The following is a 17,990-nucleotide window of genomic DNA, read 5'->3' on the forward strand; positions in this document are numbered from 1 at the left end:
ACACACAAATAAAGAAAATAAAATCACCCTATTCTTACAATGATAGCCAATCACATCTTTGTCTTAGAGAAGGCCTCCAATACATCACAATTAGCCAACCAACTGGTTTTTAAAGCCATATTAACTACAATTTTGATTCAAAAACAGCAAGAAAACATACAGTGCTTTGCAAAGGAATAGGAAGAACCTCCTTTCACCTCTCAATGGCCCGCTACAATCAGATGGATTGTTGATAATTGCCTCCGTCCCCAGTAATGTTGACAAAAGACCCTTATCTTCAGAATGGATTCCGGGCTGGCTTCCCTGATTGGTCTGAGATTTTTTTTTTTTTGTTTTAACTCTGGGCTCCCTTCCCTACTCACCCTTCACTTGAACAATGATACTGAATAAGAGAGACAGCAGTAGGTCGGGGGTAGTGTCGGGAACTATGCCATCTGATTTATTTTGGAACTGCAGGCTTCAAAAGTGCTTGTTCCTTTTAAGTGATAGTGCTGAGTTTGTCTTGTATACTTAGTCCTATTTACCCATGATGTCGTCGATCAATAAATATGATTCACATTAAGCAAAAAATCAATGCACGTTAATCGGGGGGAAAATCTTTCAAAAGCACTTCAGATGTAGCCCAGCCCACCTAAATGACACATGGCACTTCAGTAGTGTATCCTAGCAAATGAAAGCAGTTGTGTTCAAATTCTGTTAAAGCAACACAGTGTAACTTTTTTTTTTTACCTTAAGATAACAGCCCCAAAATCATTTTGATGGTACACTGACTTGTAATATGGAGAACGGCACCTATTTCATTCCTACTTGGGCTGCAAATTTGAAGGAATTTGCAAAAATCGGGGGTTGTTAACTTCATAAAACAACCGTTGATTAATTGACAACATAAAAGCTAATGATGTCACCAGAGGGTGGTGCCATTGCGTTTGGAGACCTACGCGACGTCGCGCACCTCCGAGATTTTGTGACTTGACGTGTGGGGCGCGAGGAGCGGTTCTCCTTATTTTGTTTTATTTCAAAACGGAGAAGTTCGAGGCAAGAGCTGGTTCGTGCATACAGGGATATTCACGACCTGTCGTTGCGCGAGTTAAATGGTTTAATTTGAGTGAGCCAGATGTTACGTAGATATGGACGACGAAAGGCTAATAAAATTATTAAACATTACTAAAATTCTGATATGAAATAACAGGCACAAAATAATCTAATTTAATGTATTTTATTGGAGTCATCACCATCGCAACATTTCGCTCGTAGTTTTTTCCCCTCCCCACGTGCCTTTCAAGTTCAAGTTCAAGAGATTATTTGTCCCATACATACACATACGGTCGTACATATATGCAGTCAGAAAGTGCCTTTATCCTGGTCCCGTCTACCGCGTTCCATCTGAACGCAGCATTAGTTGTTGAGGAACAACGAGGAGCTCCTGTTTTCTACGCGCAGCCATGTTCGTTGTTTGTCGCTCTTCTCAAAGCCTCCATCTACTTCTACTACTACTACTACTTCCTACTCCACTGACAACTTTTTTCCTCGAGTGCCCCCTTTCGTTCTGGCAAGTACTTCCTGGCTGGGTGGTTTTTTTTTCCTCTCGAAACGGCCTGCGCCGCACAAAGACTCCCGTTGATACAATTACAAGACTGCAGATTGTTCAGTTGTTATTGAAAAGACAAGATCTTAAATTTATTAAATTCTTAAAAGCAATTAATCTTTAGTCGATTAACTGTTAACATCCCTTATTCACAATCCTAGTTCACATCCCAATAAAAAAGAAATCTTGGCTTGAATGTGTGGGGATAGACTTCTAGTAATACCGTTTCCACACCAAAGTGCAATCAATTTTAAGCGATTGACACCTTTCACGTTGCCAGGAGAAATGTGTTTGTTTTGTTTTTTTCTGGTGTGTCACGTTCGGCATCACAAACACGCCGGAGAAGCGAAGTGTCATGGTTCCAGTGTGATTGGGAACAAAACAGTGAAGGAGACAGCAACTTACTCAAACAACAACATAAAACTGAAAAAAAAAAAAAAAAAGGGAGGGGGGGGTATTTTGAGGCGTTCAAAAGAATCTGGTCGTTCGTACGTAAAACACTACAGTAGAAGCAGCATGGTACAAGTTGAAGCAGCGCAGAACACAGTAGATGCACCCGTGGTCCCGTCTTTCAGGTCTGCTTCATGGTCCCCCATGGGGGGGAAAAAAGTCAATAACTGCTGATTTTGGATTCTAAATCGGATTATGAAATGATTGAATGATACACGGAATTCCTGTCTATGAAAGCACCAGCGCCCGGAACTCAAACGCGTGTGGTAAAAGGGCCAAAATGAACGGGTCGACCTGGGTGTTATGTTTACATCAGAGTCGATTGGAGTTGGAGCCGATAAAAACTGTGTCAATTGCTGGGTCATTTGACCCGGGATAAATACTGTATAACATCTGGGAAATGCCGGATATTAGCGGGTGTTACTGGGTTTTTGGCGCAGTGGGAAAGGGGTATAACAGCATGACATTTCGCGCAACAAAGCACATTGGCAGTTTTCTTTGTGCTGAATGATGAATGATTCACCTACATTGAAACTTGCAGAGTCTCTCTTACCTTACTTAGCAACTAAAAACAAAAGAAAAAGAACATAACTAACTAGACCGATTCAATAACATCCTGCTTTAAAGAAGCGCCATGTAACTTCTGGTATTTGGGATTTAGACCCCGACAGTTTCTGAGTGCAATCGCATTTTTACACCATTGTCATAAAACTCGGTCCGGTGTCCGAAAACCATTTATTTTACTGGACAAATTTGAACCTTCTCGGTCACGTTTTAATAACAGTCTATGTTACAAATGCAAATATAATGTACACCTAGGTTGCACAGACCTCGCCGCCTCGGGGAAAGAGGCCGCGGGGATCGGCCCCCTGCTACCCGTGTGGGTACCAGATGTGCTCGGCCTGGCAGATCGGCTCACACGTGTGAGTCAAAGGGTGAAACAAACCCTGTGGCGCAATGGAAGTGAGAGTGAGTGCCGGCGCATGCCAGCTGACTTGCGGGTGTGCCGGGCACACCACTGGGACGTCTCATCCGCGCCATCTGGGAGGTGGAGCAGCTATGTTTTGTATGAGCAGTCTTACTGGACATTTTGACCATCGAGTTCATAATTTTATTTTATTTTTTTTATCAGGCAAAAAAACTATAATTACCGGGGTCAAACATCAAGGAAGTGACGTAGTAGCGTAAGTGTAATGCACATTTCCCGGGGTTTAGTACCTGGACACAGAAGTTATTCAGTGCAAGAACAGATTCGGGGGGGTGGGTGGGAATGAAAGAGGTGCCATCCTCCATATTACAAGTCAGTGTACCATCAAAATTATTTTGAAGCTGTTATTTTAAGGTAAAAAACTGCCACATAGTAGTTGCGTAGTTGCTTTAAATAAAAACGTATATTCTTTGACATTTATAATTGGAGATATACCCATGCACTGCTGCTTCCTTTAGTCCCAAACCATGGAGCTGGAAGGGGACCATACAAAGCAGCAGGAAGGAGGCCACGCCCCCCTCCACATCAACAAGCTCTACGTGGTGGTGAGGACAGCTCAGCGCACGCCAGGACGGAGCTGCCAGCCGAAAAGGACCTCTCAAGGCCTGGAGCATTCTCACTCTGCAATATATTTTTCTATGTATATACTACATTGACGTTTTGTTTACCTTAAAATGTACCTTTCACATCTAGGGAACATTGCACTTAAGCACAACTGTCAACTCTGTTCAGTGGTTTATAGGGGTGTGATGACATACAAAATCAGTGGTCTTTGTGAACAACGCTCCAATTTTCTGCACTGTGCCTGTTGGCAGTCCCATTCAACGCCCAATGGCCTTCCAAACATCTCAATACAAATTATTCAAATTCAATAACAGCTTTAAACACTATACTTATCTCTTTATTTTGGCTGCGCAGTCCCCCCTCCAGCCCTGCAGAATTTGGGCAACATTAGAAAGCCAATTCACTTTTGTCAGGAAGTCCAAGCCCTGCGGCGCCAATGCCACACGCAGAGCAAACACACTGTCGGTAATGCGCTAACCACTGACCTGATTAGGCAGAGTGACTTCAGACTCATCATGCCCCAGCTCTAAAAGAAAAACAATTGCTCACGTTCTGAAGTGCTTAGCCACCCAGACTAACTTTGACTAACTTTTATTCAAGCAAACATAAATTGCAAATACTTATGCACACAAACACACCAAAGGGGACATGTTGGATTCTAGATGCGTGACAGTGGAACTTTCCAATGCACAAGGGGGTTTGGTGCCAACCAACAGAGCATGAAATTAAGGCCCTGACTGTAAACCTGAGGACACTATGGACAAGGACTGTGACGTGTGTGTGTGTGTGTGTGTGTGTGTGTGTGTGTGTGTGTGTGTGTGTGTGTGTGTGTGTGTGTGTGTGTGTGTGTGTGTGTGTGCGCTTCAGTATAGGTAAATAAGTCGTGGTAGTAATAGCGCAAAGACAGTGACCACATATTAAAGTTGAGTCAGTCTTTCAAATTGCGGGCGCGTGTGTTAACACGAGTGTTAAATTGCCTCACCAAAAAAAATTATCCCAGGCAAAAATTATCCACCATCCCAGGCAAGTAACATGGCTACATTTACAGCAGCGATGATTTAAACAATACTGAATAATATGCAGATGGATCAGATGCTGATCAGTAAAGATGGCTACAAGCCCTTTGAAGCACAAACTATTTTCCTTTCGCATTATTTGCATTGACCTCCAATAATATTCAGGAGCAGGAACAAATGTGTCTGAGCTGGAGAGGCTGAGAGCCCTTACAGCCCATCCGTGACGCTGTGTGCCAATTGCTGGGGCTTCAGCAGCATGACTCTCAAATCAAATGAGCCTGACCTACTGGGTGGCAAACTAGAACATGCAGCAGGGCTGCGCGAGGTTCACCAGGGTCCTGCCAATCACCTCTGCAATCTTTGTTAATGGCAACTATGGTCTGTAGCTCCACAAATTAGGCCCAAATGATTCATTTCAGCAATAGAAAAAAAAACAGCTTATACTGTCTTACCCTCGCTGGTTTATAGGGGTAATAAATTCACCTACAGCTCCACCAAACACACTATGTTAATGAATGTTAACAGTGGTCTTTGACAATGTATTTATTGGTGCTCTTAGTCAAACCAGAAATCATATGAGGTTGCAACAAAAGAATCTTCGGAAGAAAGCATCACAAGCCAACAGAAGGAACTCAGAAATTTAAAAAGATATAAAGAAGTACTCTGCTGCCCCCTGCTGCCGATTTGAGACACTGCACGGCAGCATGAGTTCGCTCAATTTTTTTTCTTGGGAAGTGTAAACCAAACGCAGCAGTCAATAATACAATTGAACTGGCATCCTACTCTTCGGTAAATATTGTATTTGGAAAAAGGTCCTATTGATGGCAGAATTCTGATCGAAATTGAGGTAATGTGTGGCCGCAGCAGAAGACCGAAAAAAAACCTGGAGTTAGGTTTAATAATTGAGAAAAGAACAGAAGACACAATGCATGGTATTCATTTGTACCACTCAGTTTAAGTCTGTATATATTTTTAGTGGTTGTCTCTATATATTTTTAGTGGTTGTTAGGAGCACTTGGACACAGCATAGGCTTCAACACCACAGCTAAGATGACCTTGCTCAGGGGGAACTGAGAGGCTTGACCTCAGTCAAGGCCAGAATGGTCCAGCGGGCAGTCCAGAGGTGTCCTCAACAGCTAAAGCTGCCAATCTGCATCAGGCACACTTTGTGTGAATGACACGGTGACATTCAAGCGTGGCCAGCCCCAGGTGGGCTGAGGCTGCCTGAGCTGGGGCTTATCACACTGTGGGCTGGCTTGATTTCTGGGCGAATACAGGCAAGCCCGTCGAGCCTGTCCTTCACAACTTCCCAAATGGGTGCAATTGTCTGTGTTTGGAAGAGTTTGGCCCCGCATCTCAATCCATATGTATGCAGGATGTCCGCAGGTCTCTGGGAATCAAATGTAATACTTTAAGACCTTTTTCAGATCAGTTTGAACACAATTGAATACAGATGTCTGGACAAATGTATTTGTTACAGGGCAGAGTTACTGTATGTAAATAAGTAAAGATAGGATAGGCAATGCACTCGATGATTCAATGAACTGTTATTATAACAGTTTCCTTAAGGTCAGATAGTAAATCTAACCATTCTTTTCCACAGAACTTAAGGGGTAAGTATAAAGTGAGCTGGGTATAAGGACAGTTAAGACCTCATAGATTCATGTTTAGGAGGTTTTTGTGGGCGCGGGATTGTTTCAGTGGTCAAGAATGCCAGGGGTGGTAACTATAGTAACTGGGTACGTACACTCAACTACTGTGTATATAGGTACAATTGAGCTATGCCTCAATACAAAATAAAATTAAATATGATTTAATACCTGAATAGTTCCATTTCAGGGGACTTGGGAGATTTATTCCATTAAATGTATCTGTAAGATTCGGCATTTTTTTATTTTATTTTTATATATATATTTTTTTTAATAGTTCTGGGTTCAAGTAATATCAGTTTGTAAAATCGATTCACTTTTAAGGTTGAGACTTTTACTATTAGGGCAACCAAAATTCAAAGCCGGACGAACACACTTTAAGCTGAACCAATAGAGGTTAATCGATGAGGATGAAATATGTTTTCATCCTGAAACATGAGGTTGTGTATTATTACTATTGTTCCTGGAGTATATGCAGGGTGACAGAAATCAGAGAGTTTAATGCAATACCTATTTAAGACAAACATCAGACTGATTTTTGGTACGTTCAATCCCAGGCCTTCCACCGCTGCAGACTGGCTTTCTGCCTGCCCTGTTTAGCAGCGCCCCCCTGTCTCAAACACACACACTTATTAAAAAATAATGCATGTATGGGTACGTGTGAATGCAGGTGCAGAAACAGTCTCCAAGATTTTGTGACCTTGGGTTAGAGAGAGGATTGCACGTCTAGACTAATGAAAAAAATACACAGCTTTAGACTCAAGGACGAAAAGGAATTGCAAGCTGAAAATACTAATTGAAAATCGTGCACACACACGCAAAACACCCACGCAAACGCACACACACATGGACACGCACACACACAACAATTTAGTGCAGTGTGTGATATATATATATAGATGTAGAGAGAGAGAGAGAGACAGAAACACAGAGAGAGAGAGAGATAGCAGAGCAGCACAGGTGAGTCACCACACTGCAGTGGTGTGGGCCGCTCACCACTCCCAGTATATGAAGGGGCTGTGGAGTCCATGTGGAAAAATAAATAAATAAATAACTCGCCAAGGGCACTGTTTAGGTCTGGCAGAAGTCCAAAAATGCATACAGAGGAATATCTGTGTAGTGAATAATGCATAATCCATTGTTTATCTTGTCATTCAATTGCTGTGAAAGCTTGATAAAAACAAAATAAGACAACGCTTTATTGCACCCCGCGAGGAAAGTCATGTGGAGCAACTATAAAAGACAACTTGTCACCATTCTTCAAATACATAATATACAGTGTGGGCCTATCTCATTTTCTTGCGTCAAGCACTAGCATTCGAAGGACATATGGACACACGGCTGAAGATATTCTCTCAATTGTAAGATCAATTTAAAAGATGCTTATGCCACTCGGAAAATAAGGCTTAGGTTAACAAAAATAAATACCAGTGTTTTCATTATCAAGTCTTGATGTTCTTTGTCAATTGCACTTACATTGTGACCTATGTGGCCTCTGTTAATTCACCTCATACAACTTACAATTTAATTCTCAAATTTAGTACCGGTGGCAAGGGACGTTAGGCACGGCTCCGCAGCTCCCGGTGGCAAATGCCCGGTGGTTAGGAACCTCTGCACTAGAGGACATTTCATCTGTGATATTGATATTTCCACTTTCGTCGCTACATCTGTGGAAATACTGGACATTATTGTCAAAGGTGCGCTGTTCCTTGTCCCCACAGTGAAATGCAGAAGGAGAGGGAGAGACAAGATTTCCTCTTTATGTTCAAGTTCAAGAGATTATTTGTCACATACACTTTAGACATGACATCTGCAATTTTGTAATCGTCATTACTCCTTTGCTTCCTTTTGCCCGATCCCGCCGCTTTGTCAACAGGCGAGTCACTACAATCACTGTCCTGCAGGGGGAGATGTTTCAGTCCTCGCCACTGCAAACAGTGTGTCCAGACTGCCAGCAAGGCCTCATCACACGCATTTCCCACAATGTCAGCTTGATGAACACACATTTCTACCTATTCTGCTTCTTTGTGGGGTGCGATCTGGGCTGTTGCCTGATCCCCTGTCTCATCGATGACCTGAAGGACGTGACACACACCTGCCCCTACTGGAAGGGCTACATCTACACATACAAGCGCGTGTGCTAACTATGAGCAACGTGCGCCGCAGAGACATGTCTATGCACACATAAATTCCGTTGTGGCGCGCGTCTCCGCTGACGCAGACTTCACACACCCTTACCGGGAATATTCCTCTCTAATGCGTGTTCACTGTGCAACCCCCCACACACACACACACACACACACGCACACACAGAATTGATCTGTTAACTTTAGCCAAAACATTAATGATCAATTATTTATTTACGTCCGTATCGGCATTCGATACCGATATTGGATCGTATCGGTCCCATCTCTACTAATAACAGGCGCAAGACCATGGATGCAAAACATGGAGCCAAAAGAGCTGAATGGTTTTCTTGATCAATATCCTGCAGTAGAAGGGTGGGGCTTGCATCTGACAAGCTGTGATGGAGAGGAAAGGGAAGCTTCTGCGTGTTCTGCAGAATCTTCCACCACCTTAACTCAATATTCGTTTCTCGATGCAAAGCAGAATTCAAGAGCAGTGGGACACAAATATTTGATCGCTCGCAATTATCTATCACCTTTTGAGGGACAATAACCTGGGCGTCTTTTGTACTGCACTTCATGTTACCATGGGATGTGTATCTTTATATTGTCGCATAGCATTAGGGTTGCCGATCCTCCATACTGTAAATTTACAAAATTCAATAAAAATGTAAACGTATTAATGTCCGTAAAAAGTTCTGACCGTTCATACAAATGTTCTATGCCTCTGTCACTCAGTCAGTCACAAGTTGTTTGTTTTTTGACACCTTTTTAAATATATCATTCTTATGCACTTTGGTTGAGTTTGATCAAACAAAGTGTGAAAAAAGTCCTGAAAATAATGAATATCCACTGAAAAGTTTCCAATTCAGCAGTGCTGAAATGAAATGCTCTATTAGAGATGTCAGTAGAAAAATGTGGCACGTCAGTAAAAAGTCAAATCGGGTCACGCTGAGTTTGGACCACACGTGATTCTGGCCTGATTTTCCACTCACCGACAGACTTTTGTAGACAAGCGTGTGGTGTGAACTGCCCACAATGCCATCCGACTGCTCTCCGAGCGCTCGCCAATGGCTTGCAGACCCTGGCAAGACATCTAGCAGGTTTCACATATGGTCGTGTCGGGCTCGACTCGTGAGTGACACAATGAGCTACAGCCAATGAGAGCAGACAAGCAGTGAGGGGGAGGAGAGGAGTCAAGAAGGAGCGACGGGGGACGGGGAGAGCCAGAAAGACACAACATACCTATTTTACTTTTCTTATCTAGGTTTTTAATATACTTGCTATTTAAATTCTGCTTTTATTCGTTTTTGTTGTTTGTTTGTTTTTTAAAGTGATGAAGGACCTCACAAAAAATGTATTATCCTGTCCCACGCAATGTATCGTGTAATTTCCTGTGTCACACGTGTGTGTTTTCGTGAAAAAACGTGGTTTGGAGACCCGACACAGTTGTCGGGAATTCATCCTGGTTAAAGATCTTGAAATGTGTGACCCCCTGTCGCCGGTCAGTCACGTAGTGTGAAAACACGATTTCAAGATTCCCCATCACAAGAAAGAAAGTTGTGTAGTGTGAACTGTACATTGATCTGACGACTTTGAAAGTATTGTAGTATGTCCACGGAATGAGTATAACTGAAACTTGAAGTCTGGCAACCCTGTACGGTCCACTAATGAGGAAGTGGACAGGTCCGTAACGCGAAATAGTCAATGGTAAAAATAACTTAACTTTGTCAGAAAACATAACTACATGTGAGGGAGGTCTGTTTCAATTCTGATTAATTCCTTTCAGGTCTGTACCAGATGGGAAAATTAAAGCGGCAATATATAAAACCATCTATGTTCTGTGGATTAGACTTAAGTCCCAGAACTCCATTGGAAACTGCAATGGTTAGCGCGCACACACACACACACACACACACACACACACACACACACACACACACACACACACACACACACACACACACACACACACACACACACACACACACACACACACACACACACACACACACACACACACACACACACACACGAAGAGAATAACATTGTGAAGTCAAGGGGTGGGATACATTAAGCAGTAAAGCAGTAAGTGAACAGTCAGTTATTGAAGTTGATGTGTTGGAAGCAGGAAAAATGGTCAAGCGTAAGGATCTGAGCGTCTTTGACAAGTACCAAATTGTGATGGCTAGACGACTGGGTCAGAGCATCTCCAAAACGGCAGGTCTTGTGGTGTGTTCCCGGTATGCAGTGGTTAGTACCTACCAAAAGTGGTCCAAGGAAGGAGGTGAGCCGGTGACAGGGTCATGGGCGCCCATGGGCTCATTGATGCATGTTGGGAGCAAAGTCTAGCTGCCTGGTCCTATCCCACAGAAGAGCTACTGTAGCACATACTGCTGAAAAAGTGGTGAAATTAGTGGTGGTTTTAATGGGTGTTTTCGCACCGAACAGTTCTGGGGACACCCTCAGGGGAACTAGGAACTGGGAAGGTCCCCTGAGAACTAAATACTGTCAAAGGCTTTTTTTCTGGTTGTCGTCGCACTGCACTGGAACACTGAAGTTACGTCATCCAAGGGGGGTTTCAGCGTGAGTACCGTGTTTTACTCTGTGACTTTCACTGATTTCACCTTAGCAGTACACTAAAATCTGTTTCTGTGCAAATTTGAGGCCATAAATAAGCAATCCGGTGGCTGAATCTTCACTTATTAGATCTTCAAGATGTCATTTAAAAGTTAGTTCCGACTTTCATAAGGCATGGGCACGCATTGAGAGCGCACGCGGAAAACGGGGCATATCCATTCAATTAACGTCGGAAAATAAAATAAATGAAATACATCTACAACAAAAATAGTATTTCTATTGCATTTTATTTGTATTGGTTATTTGCTATTACCGGTGAGTGTACGTGGGCTGGTACAGAGCAATGCAACTCGACTGGGCGGACACAGTCCAAGGTACCAACGAGGGACCATGGACTTAAGTCTGGACCAATCACCGGTACTTACGTCACTGATGGTTCCTCTCACGCTGGTTAGTCCCTGCCCTGTAGTAGAAGCTAAAAAAAGCTCCTCAAAACAGAGTTCTAAGAACCACAAACGTTCCTGGTTCCTGCAGTGCGGACACAAAAAAAAGGGGACGGTTCCTCTAAAAAGTTCTTAGAACTATGAGAAGGTTCCTGTGGTGGGAGAACGCATGTTGTGGCTGATCGATCAGGTTTCTTAGAATGGAAGAATTTCAACAGAACAGCAGCATCAATTTTGGGTACAAGTCTCCATATTTTGTCCCTAGTTATAATTTCAAGTTGAAAACACCACCACGTATGTATCTGGACAACACACCAGATCGCCCGAGAGCTATAGAAACAAAGAGTTATGTACTCATAGCAAAGGCAGGGGTTGTGGAAGCAAACAAACATGAGTCACGTCTACAAAGCACAATTTGCACAGGAAACCAAGGTAGAAAATGTGATATTATAGTGATATTTGTTTTTATTCAAATTTAATTCGAATTTTGTTCCTGCAGCCCTAGTCCAGGCTGATGTGGGAAGTGAAAATCCTACTAATAGACACAAGGTGTTAAAGCAGCTACGCATTAGTGGTAAATTAAGTTAATTATTCACTATGTTCATTAGAAACACTGTACCATCTGTGTGCTGGGCCGTGTGAAGGGAAGGCCTGAAAGATGTGGAAAAAATTATAATATTTTAGCTGTGTGGTACAGGAGGATTGTCTGGAGCCAGCTTAATTTCTTACAGCCACAAACAAATATGTATGTGTTCTTTAAAGGACACAATTATACAGGTACAAATGTTAAGCAAAGCCCACGTCCCCAGATGTGTTTCAGCAGATTTATGATGATGATATGAATGAAAGAAGCAGCTCTGTTCCCGAACCAGACCTCACATCAAACCATTTCTCTCACATATTCATTCTGCATTACTGATAGACATGCTCAGGATAAATTGTTTTGAATGAAAAAAATAGAGCAAATCCTATAGTTCCTCCTGAAATCTCATGTTGGTTGGACATGTCAGTGTCCATTGCGATCTACTTGGCAGAAAAGTTGACTAGCAGAACTTCATTCAGGAGACGAACCGTGTTATCAGTTTGATAACAAAAGCTAAATCTGACTTTTGTCTGTCTCCTCTTTCAAACAGTTATGGAAAAGGAGCTTGATTCTGAAAAGCAATAAATCATTGGAAAAAAATAACTCCACTCGGTCCCCCACTAATATTAAAAGTGTATTCTGATGAAGTTGTCATCGAATTGTGACACACATACAAAAGAAAAAAAAAGGATTTGTTAACCCTGTGACAAATTATTTTGACAGTGATATGACAAATCACGAGGTAATTGCTGAGGGAATGCATGATGATGTCACAATCTATGACGATGGACAAGGGTGATTTGCAGAATGATGTATTATTCTGCGATAGGATGTGAAACCCAGGCAATGCAATACAACAGTTGGCAGCTGCCAGGATGTGTTTTCATCTGACCCACTTAATTGCTTTGGATGCTTGTGGGGCGTGACAAAAAATAAAACTAAAAATAAAGACCTTGCAGTTCGAATGGTGTTCTGGGAGTCGTAGTGTAACCCGCCCAACACAGACAACCAGATGGATTTCCACTTTGAAGCCTTGACGCAACAAGCAATAAGATTTTTATTAAATCATAAAGAAGAAAAACAACAAGTGGACCACCTGTGGGTTTCAAGGACAGGTACTGTAAATCTCTGCAACACAAGCTCCTTGAACATAAAAAAGGCCTGTAGGCCCGGGAGACGAGAGCATGGATGGCATGAGGCGGACAGAGGGCGTAAGAAAGACACCAGAGAAAGGAGAAACAGGGGGCTGACAGCATGGTCAGGGGAGATAAGCAGCAGCAGCGGCATCATCTTTACACATTTCAACACACTCTCTCTTCAAACTGTCACGCGCGCACGTTCGCACGCTCCAATCTACACCTTCAACAGCAAGTGAGGCTAATGTCCACCACATGAGAAATGAAAGGCGTGCACTTCTGTGCTTGCACATTCTCAAACGATCCCACCAAAGTTCATGTTGACAGAGGAGCTTGAAAGCACCTCTTATCAAATGTACACACGGGGAAAGAAGAATGGCCGATGTAACACCAGAAGGGTGTGGCGTCCACACTTCCACACTTCTCTGGGCTATCGCGGCTTCGGAGCGCTCCTGCTATCCTCGACAGAACACTCACAATCACACAGACACCAAATACACCTAATAATGTCTGAGATGTGCTGATGTTGTTGTTTTGTTTTTCATCTGTATCATATTGTCCTGATATATACAGAATTGGGCATCGAATATGCAATTATATATCAATGAATGAAATATTACCATATAGTTCAAAGTAAAAAGGATGCAGTTTTTGTTTTGTTTGTCTTTTTACATGGTAGTTGACACAGGTTTACACTTCTTACATGGGTGTTTAATGCAATTAAAATACTTTGCTATACTCACCCGGTCCTGGGTGGGATATGGATATAATGTTGATATTTTGATATGAGACTGGACATTGTCTGGGATTTGGGTTATTCTAACAACATTGTATAGTGAAATGTAGACTTTAGGGCGGCAGTACAGGAAAGTCATTTTCTTCCTACCCTGTTCATAATATCCACTGTTTCTCAGATGTTCTTTGTGTGAAAATGTATTGAAAGCACCGATAGTCACCCCAAAAATATGGTGAAACTCAAAAACCCTATCTATGCACGTCATATGATGAGATTATTTTTGAAATTGTCTAAAGGAAGGGGGGCACTTGGATCAAATGTAATTTGACTGGACTCGCGGACACCTCGGGCATACAACTGCGTGAGATTGAGTTTGTAGATCATTACACAAAAGTGTGTGTGTGTGTGTGTGTGTGTGTGGTGGTGGGGGGGGGGGGGGGTGATGGCGATGATCACGCAAGATCGGAGGAATCCCGCCGAGCCACACAGTGACGTAAGCATGGGAACGATTACGCAAATGTCACAGGGGGGGGGGGGGGGGTGTAGCCCTGAAACGGCACGCTCCTGACGTCATCAGCAGGCTAGGCGAGGTGGCGGACCGCCGGCTCTCGTCGTCATGAATGGAGGGGGGGGGGGGACGCACCCCCCCTGCTGGTCCCGTTACAACCAGCCAGGTGGGTCGCTGTGTCGGCTCCCGCCACCACGACCAAGGCAGCTTACTTTTTCCGCTCATGAATAACGAAGCAGAGTCAAGGACACAGCGTCGCCACAGAGAGGCTGGGCGGCGCGCACACACACGCACGCACGCACGCACACACACGCACACAGACACACACACACAGACACACACACACACACACGCACGCACGCACGCCTCACCTTTGGCCTGGCAGTCAGCGCAGTACTTGTTGTCCTGCTCCCGCAGCATTTCAGACAGAATGGCCTGATGCTGCTCGTTCAGTTTCTGAGCTTTTTCTCTCTCCGACCGCGTCGTCATCTCTCCAAACTTCGCCAGTAGCCCCGCTCGCGTGTGCGCGAATGTTCGGTGTCTGCTTTCTGCGCTCAACATGAGCTAGAAAGGGGCGGACATGGCCGTGCGGGCAGCTCCCGTCACACCTGTGCCGCGCGTGCACCGGGCAGATGGGAGGCAATATGGTCGCGAAGAAGCGGCCGCGTCGCAGCGTCACTTCCGTTCAACGCGCTGTCAAAATAAAGGCCCGTGGTGTAAAAGTTCTAGAAACAGGGTGAGTTGACAGAACGCAGTACTTCATTTATATTTATTTGACTATTTTAACTGTTATTTTTATATATATTTTTTTTATGTATTCTTTATTGTATTTATTTTTTCCTGCTTAATCTCACTCCAGTCCAGTAGGTCGTTTACAGGTTTAAATTATTTCGTTTTAAATGTAATTATTATTTTTTTTTTTAATGACTGGGTTTGAGCTTCTGTTCTCGATATAAATGACAAGCAGCGCTATATATATATATATATATATATATATATATATATATATATATATATATATATATATATATATATATATATATATTATTTATTTATTTATTTATTTATTTATTTTTATTTACTTATTTTTATTTATTTTTTTTTTTTATCACGCAGTGTTGTCTGTGTTGTATGTCGTGTATGTCATAGTCAGGTCGTAGTCAAGTCAGGTCAGATCACACTTTATTTATTAAACGCATTTCATACCGGACACGCCTTCCCCCTCTTCTTCTTCTTCTTCCTCTTCTTCTTCTTCTTCTTCCTCTTCTTCTTCCTCTTCTTCTTCTTTTTCTTCTTCCTCTTCTTCTTCCTCTTCTTCTTCCTCTTCTTCTTCTTCTTTTTCCTCTTCTTCTTCTTCTTCTTCTTCTTCTTCTTCCTCTTCTTCTTCCTCTTCTTCTTCTTTTTCCTCTTCTTCTTCTTCTTCTTCTTCTTCCTCTTCCTCTTCCTCTTCCTCTTCTTCTTCCTCTTCTTCTTCCTCTTCTTCTTCTTCTTCTTCTTTCTCTTCTTCTTCTTCTTCTTCTTCTTTCTCTTCTTCTTCTTCTTCTTCTTCTTCTTCGCCCGACAGAAGCACAATTTTCACTGGCGCCCTGTTGGTTAACGGCACCAGTGGCGGTCATTGTAACCCGGGCCTCGACCGATCCGCTATGGAAATCAGATTTGTTGTCCGCATGTTTGATTGGAGATGGTCTTTACGCCGGATGCCCTTCCTGAGGCAACCCTCTCTATTCATCCAGGCTTGGGACCGGCACTGATACACTGGCTTGTGCATCCCCAGTGGCTAGATTAAACTATACTATAATACACTATACAATACTAAACTATACAATACTACACTACTCAACTATACTATACTATAGTAAACTATTGTCAACTATACTATACTCTACTATACTATACTAAACTATACTATACTGAACTAAACTATACTACACTTTACTACACGACCAAACTATACTACACTAGACTATACTTTACTATACTACACTACTAAACTATACTCTACTTTACTCTACTACACTCTACTATACTAAACTATACTATACTATACTATACGATACAAAACCACACTATACTATACTATACTAAACTATACTATACTGAACTAAACTATACTACACTGTACTACACGACCAAACTATACTACACTAGACTATACTTTACTATACTACACTACTAAACTATACTTTACTTTACTACACTATACTATACTAAACTATACTATACTATACTATACGATACAAAACCACACTATACTATACTATACTAAACTATACTATACGATACTATACTATACTACACGATACTATACTATACTAAACCATACTATACTATACTATACTAAACTATACTATACTATAGGATACTTTACTAAACTATACTACACTACACTTTACTACACTACACTATACAATATTATACTATACATACTATACTACACTATGCTACCTGCATATTCTGACTATAGCACTAGACAAAGAATCACGAAAAAATAAAGTACCATTTTTGTTTGGGGTTGCATGAATGACATTGTGTAACACTTTTAATATTTAAGGACCATAGGAGCAGTAGCAAAAAGACAGCTGTACAGAATGTTAGAAATACACAGGGCATGGCATAGTCAAAATTCATTTAAAAAAATCACCTACACCAATAGAGACCCAAAATGTAAAACTAGGAAATTGAGAAATTAATCTAAATACCATACTTGATACACCAATCATTATTCAATAAAAAAAAAAAAAATTTTGACACACAAGTTACCAATGATCCAATACCAATGATGATACCAAAAATGTAAAGTGTTAAAATTCAATTATAATAAATTAATGTCACATCTTAAAAGTAAAAACACAATCTCTTACACTTGTGAAAATGAACTTCGGCTTAAAGTTATATATGCTTGTTTACAAAAAACTATTTGTGAATTATGCCATTGCTCTATTTAATAACTAATACTCCTCCCATACTAACATCCTAGTTCCTGTTTTCAGACCAGATGTTTTCTACAAAGAAATTATCTTTGTTTAACTATATTTCCATTATGTTTCATCAATTGTCAGCATTTTTAATTGTGTTTAATTGACTCACTTACACATAACATCTGGCACCTGTCACATCGTTCAACTTGAGAATATAGATTTATTAGATGTCTGCAGGACTTCATTTGTCCTTGCAAACGGTTGTTTCTCGTAAAAAAAATTCAAACAATAGCGCCGACGTGTCAACCAAGCACTGAGATGTCAATAAGCGCGAGAACAAACTGTAAAACAGCATGAAATCTTTCAAAGGCTCATTTCAACATAAAAAAAAAATAATAATAATAATAAAATTTGAAAAAGAATTGGCCTGTGCAGACAATCGCAAACAAACGATCATGTCTGCGACCACCAGGGGGCAGTAAAGGGTTACTGAGCGTTTTTGAAGCTTCCTTATCGTTTAGATCCATAGCTTAACAATCAGCTCAGGGATGACGAGATCATTTTTCTCCATGGCAACAACGTGGAAGCTGACTTTTTTTTCCTTTTTTTTTCCTTCGGACCAAGCGATGACACTGGTTTCGAGGTTGATCATCGACATCACGGGTTCCCGACCCGTTTTTTTTTTTTACCCAGAGGACCCCTAAACCA

At 41.8% G+C, this 17,990-nt stretch overlaps 1 protein-coding gene across 3 annotated transcripts in view; it reads right to left on the minus strand.

Annotated features, from left to right (window-relative positions):
• smap1 (small ArfGAP 1) overlaps positions 1 to 14,929 on the minus strand; it is a 101,715-nt gene extending 86,786 nt beyond the window's left edge. For all 3 annotated transcript variants that reach the window (XM_080016320.1, XM_080016321.1, XM_080016319.1), the window contains exon 1: positions 14,736 to 14,929. In XM_080016320.1, the coding sequence (XP_079872446.1) occupies positions 14,736 to 14,925 (190 nt within the window). In that variant the 5' untranslated portion in view covers positions 14,926 to 14,929. The remainder of the gene's footprint in view (positions 1 to 14,735) is intronic.
• Between the last annotated feature and the right edge of the window lie 3,061 nt (positions 14,930 to 17,990).

The sequence above is a fragment of the Zeus faber genome (assembly GCF_960531495.2).
Source record: "Zeus faber genome assembly, chromosome: 16".
NCBI lineage: Eukaryota > Metazoa > Chordata > Actinopteri > Zeiformes > Zeidae > Zeus > Zeus faber.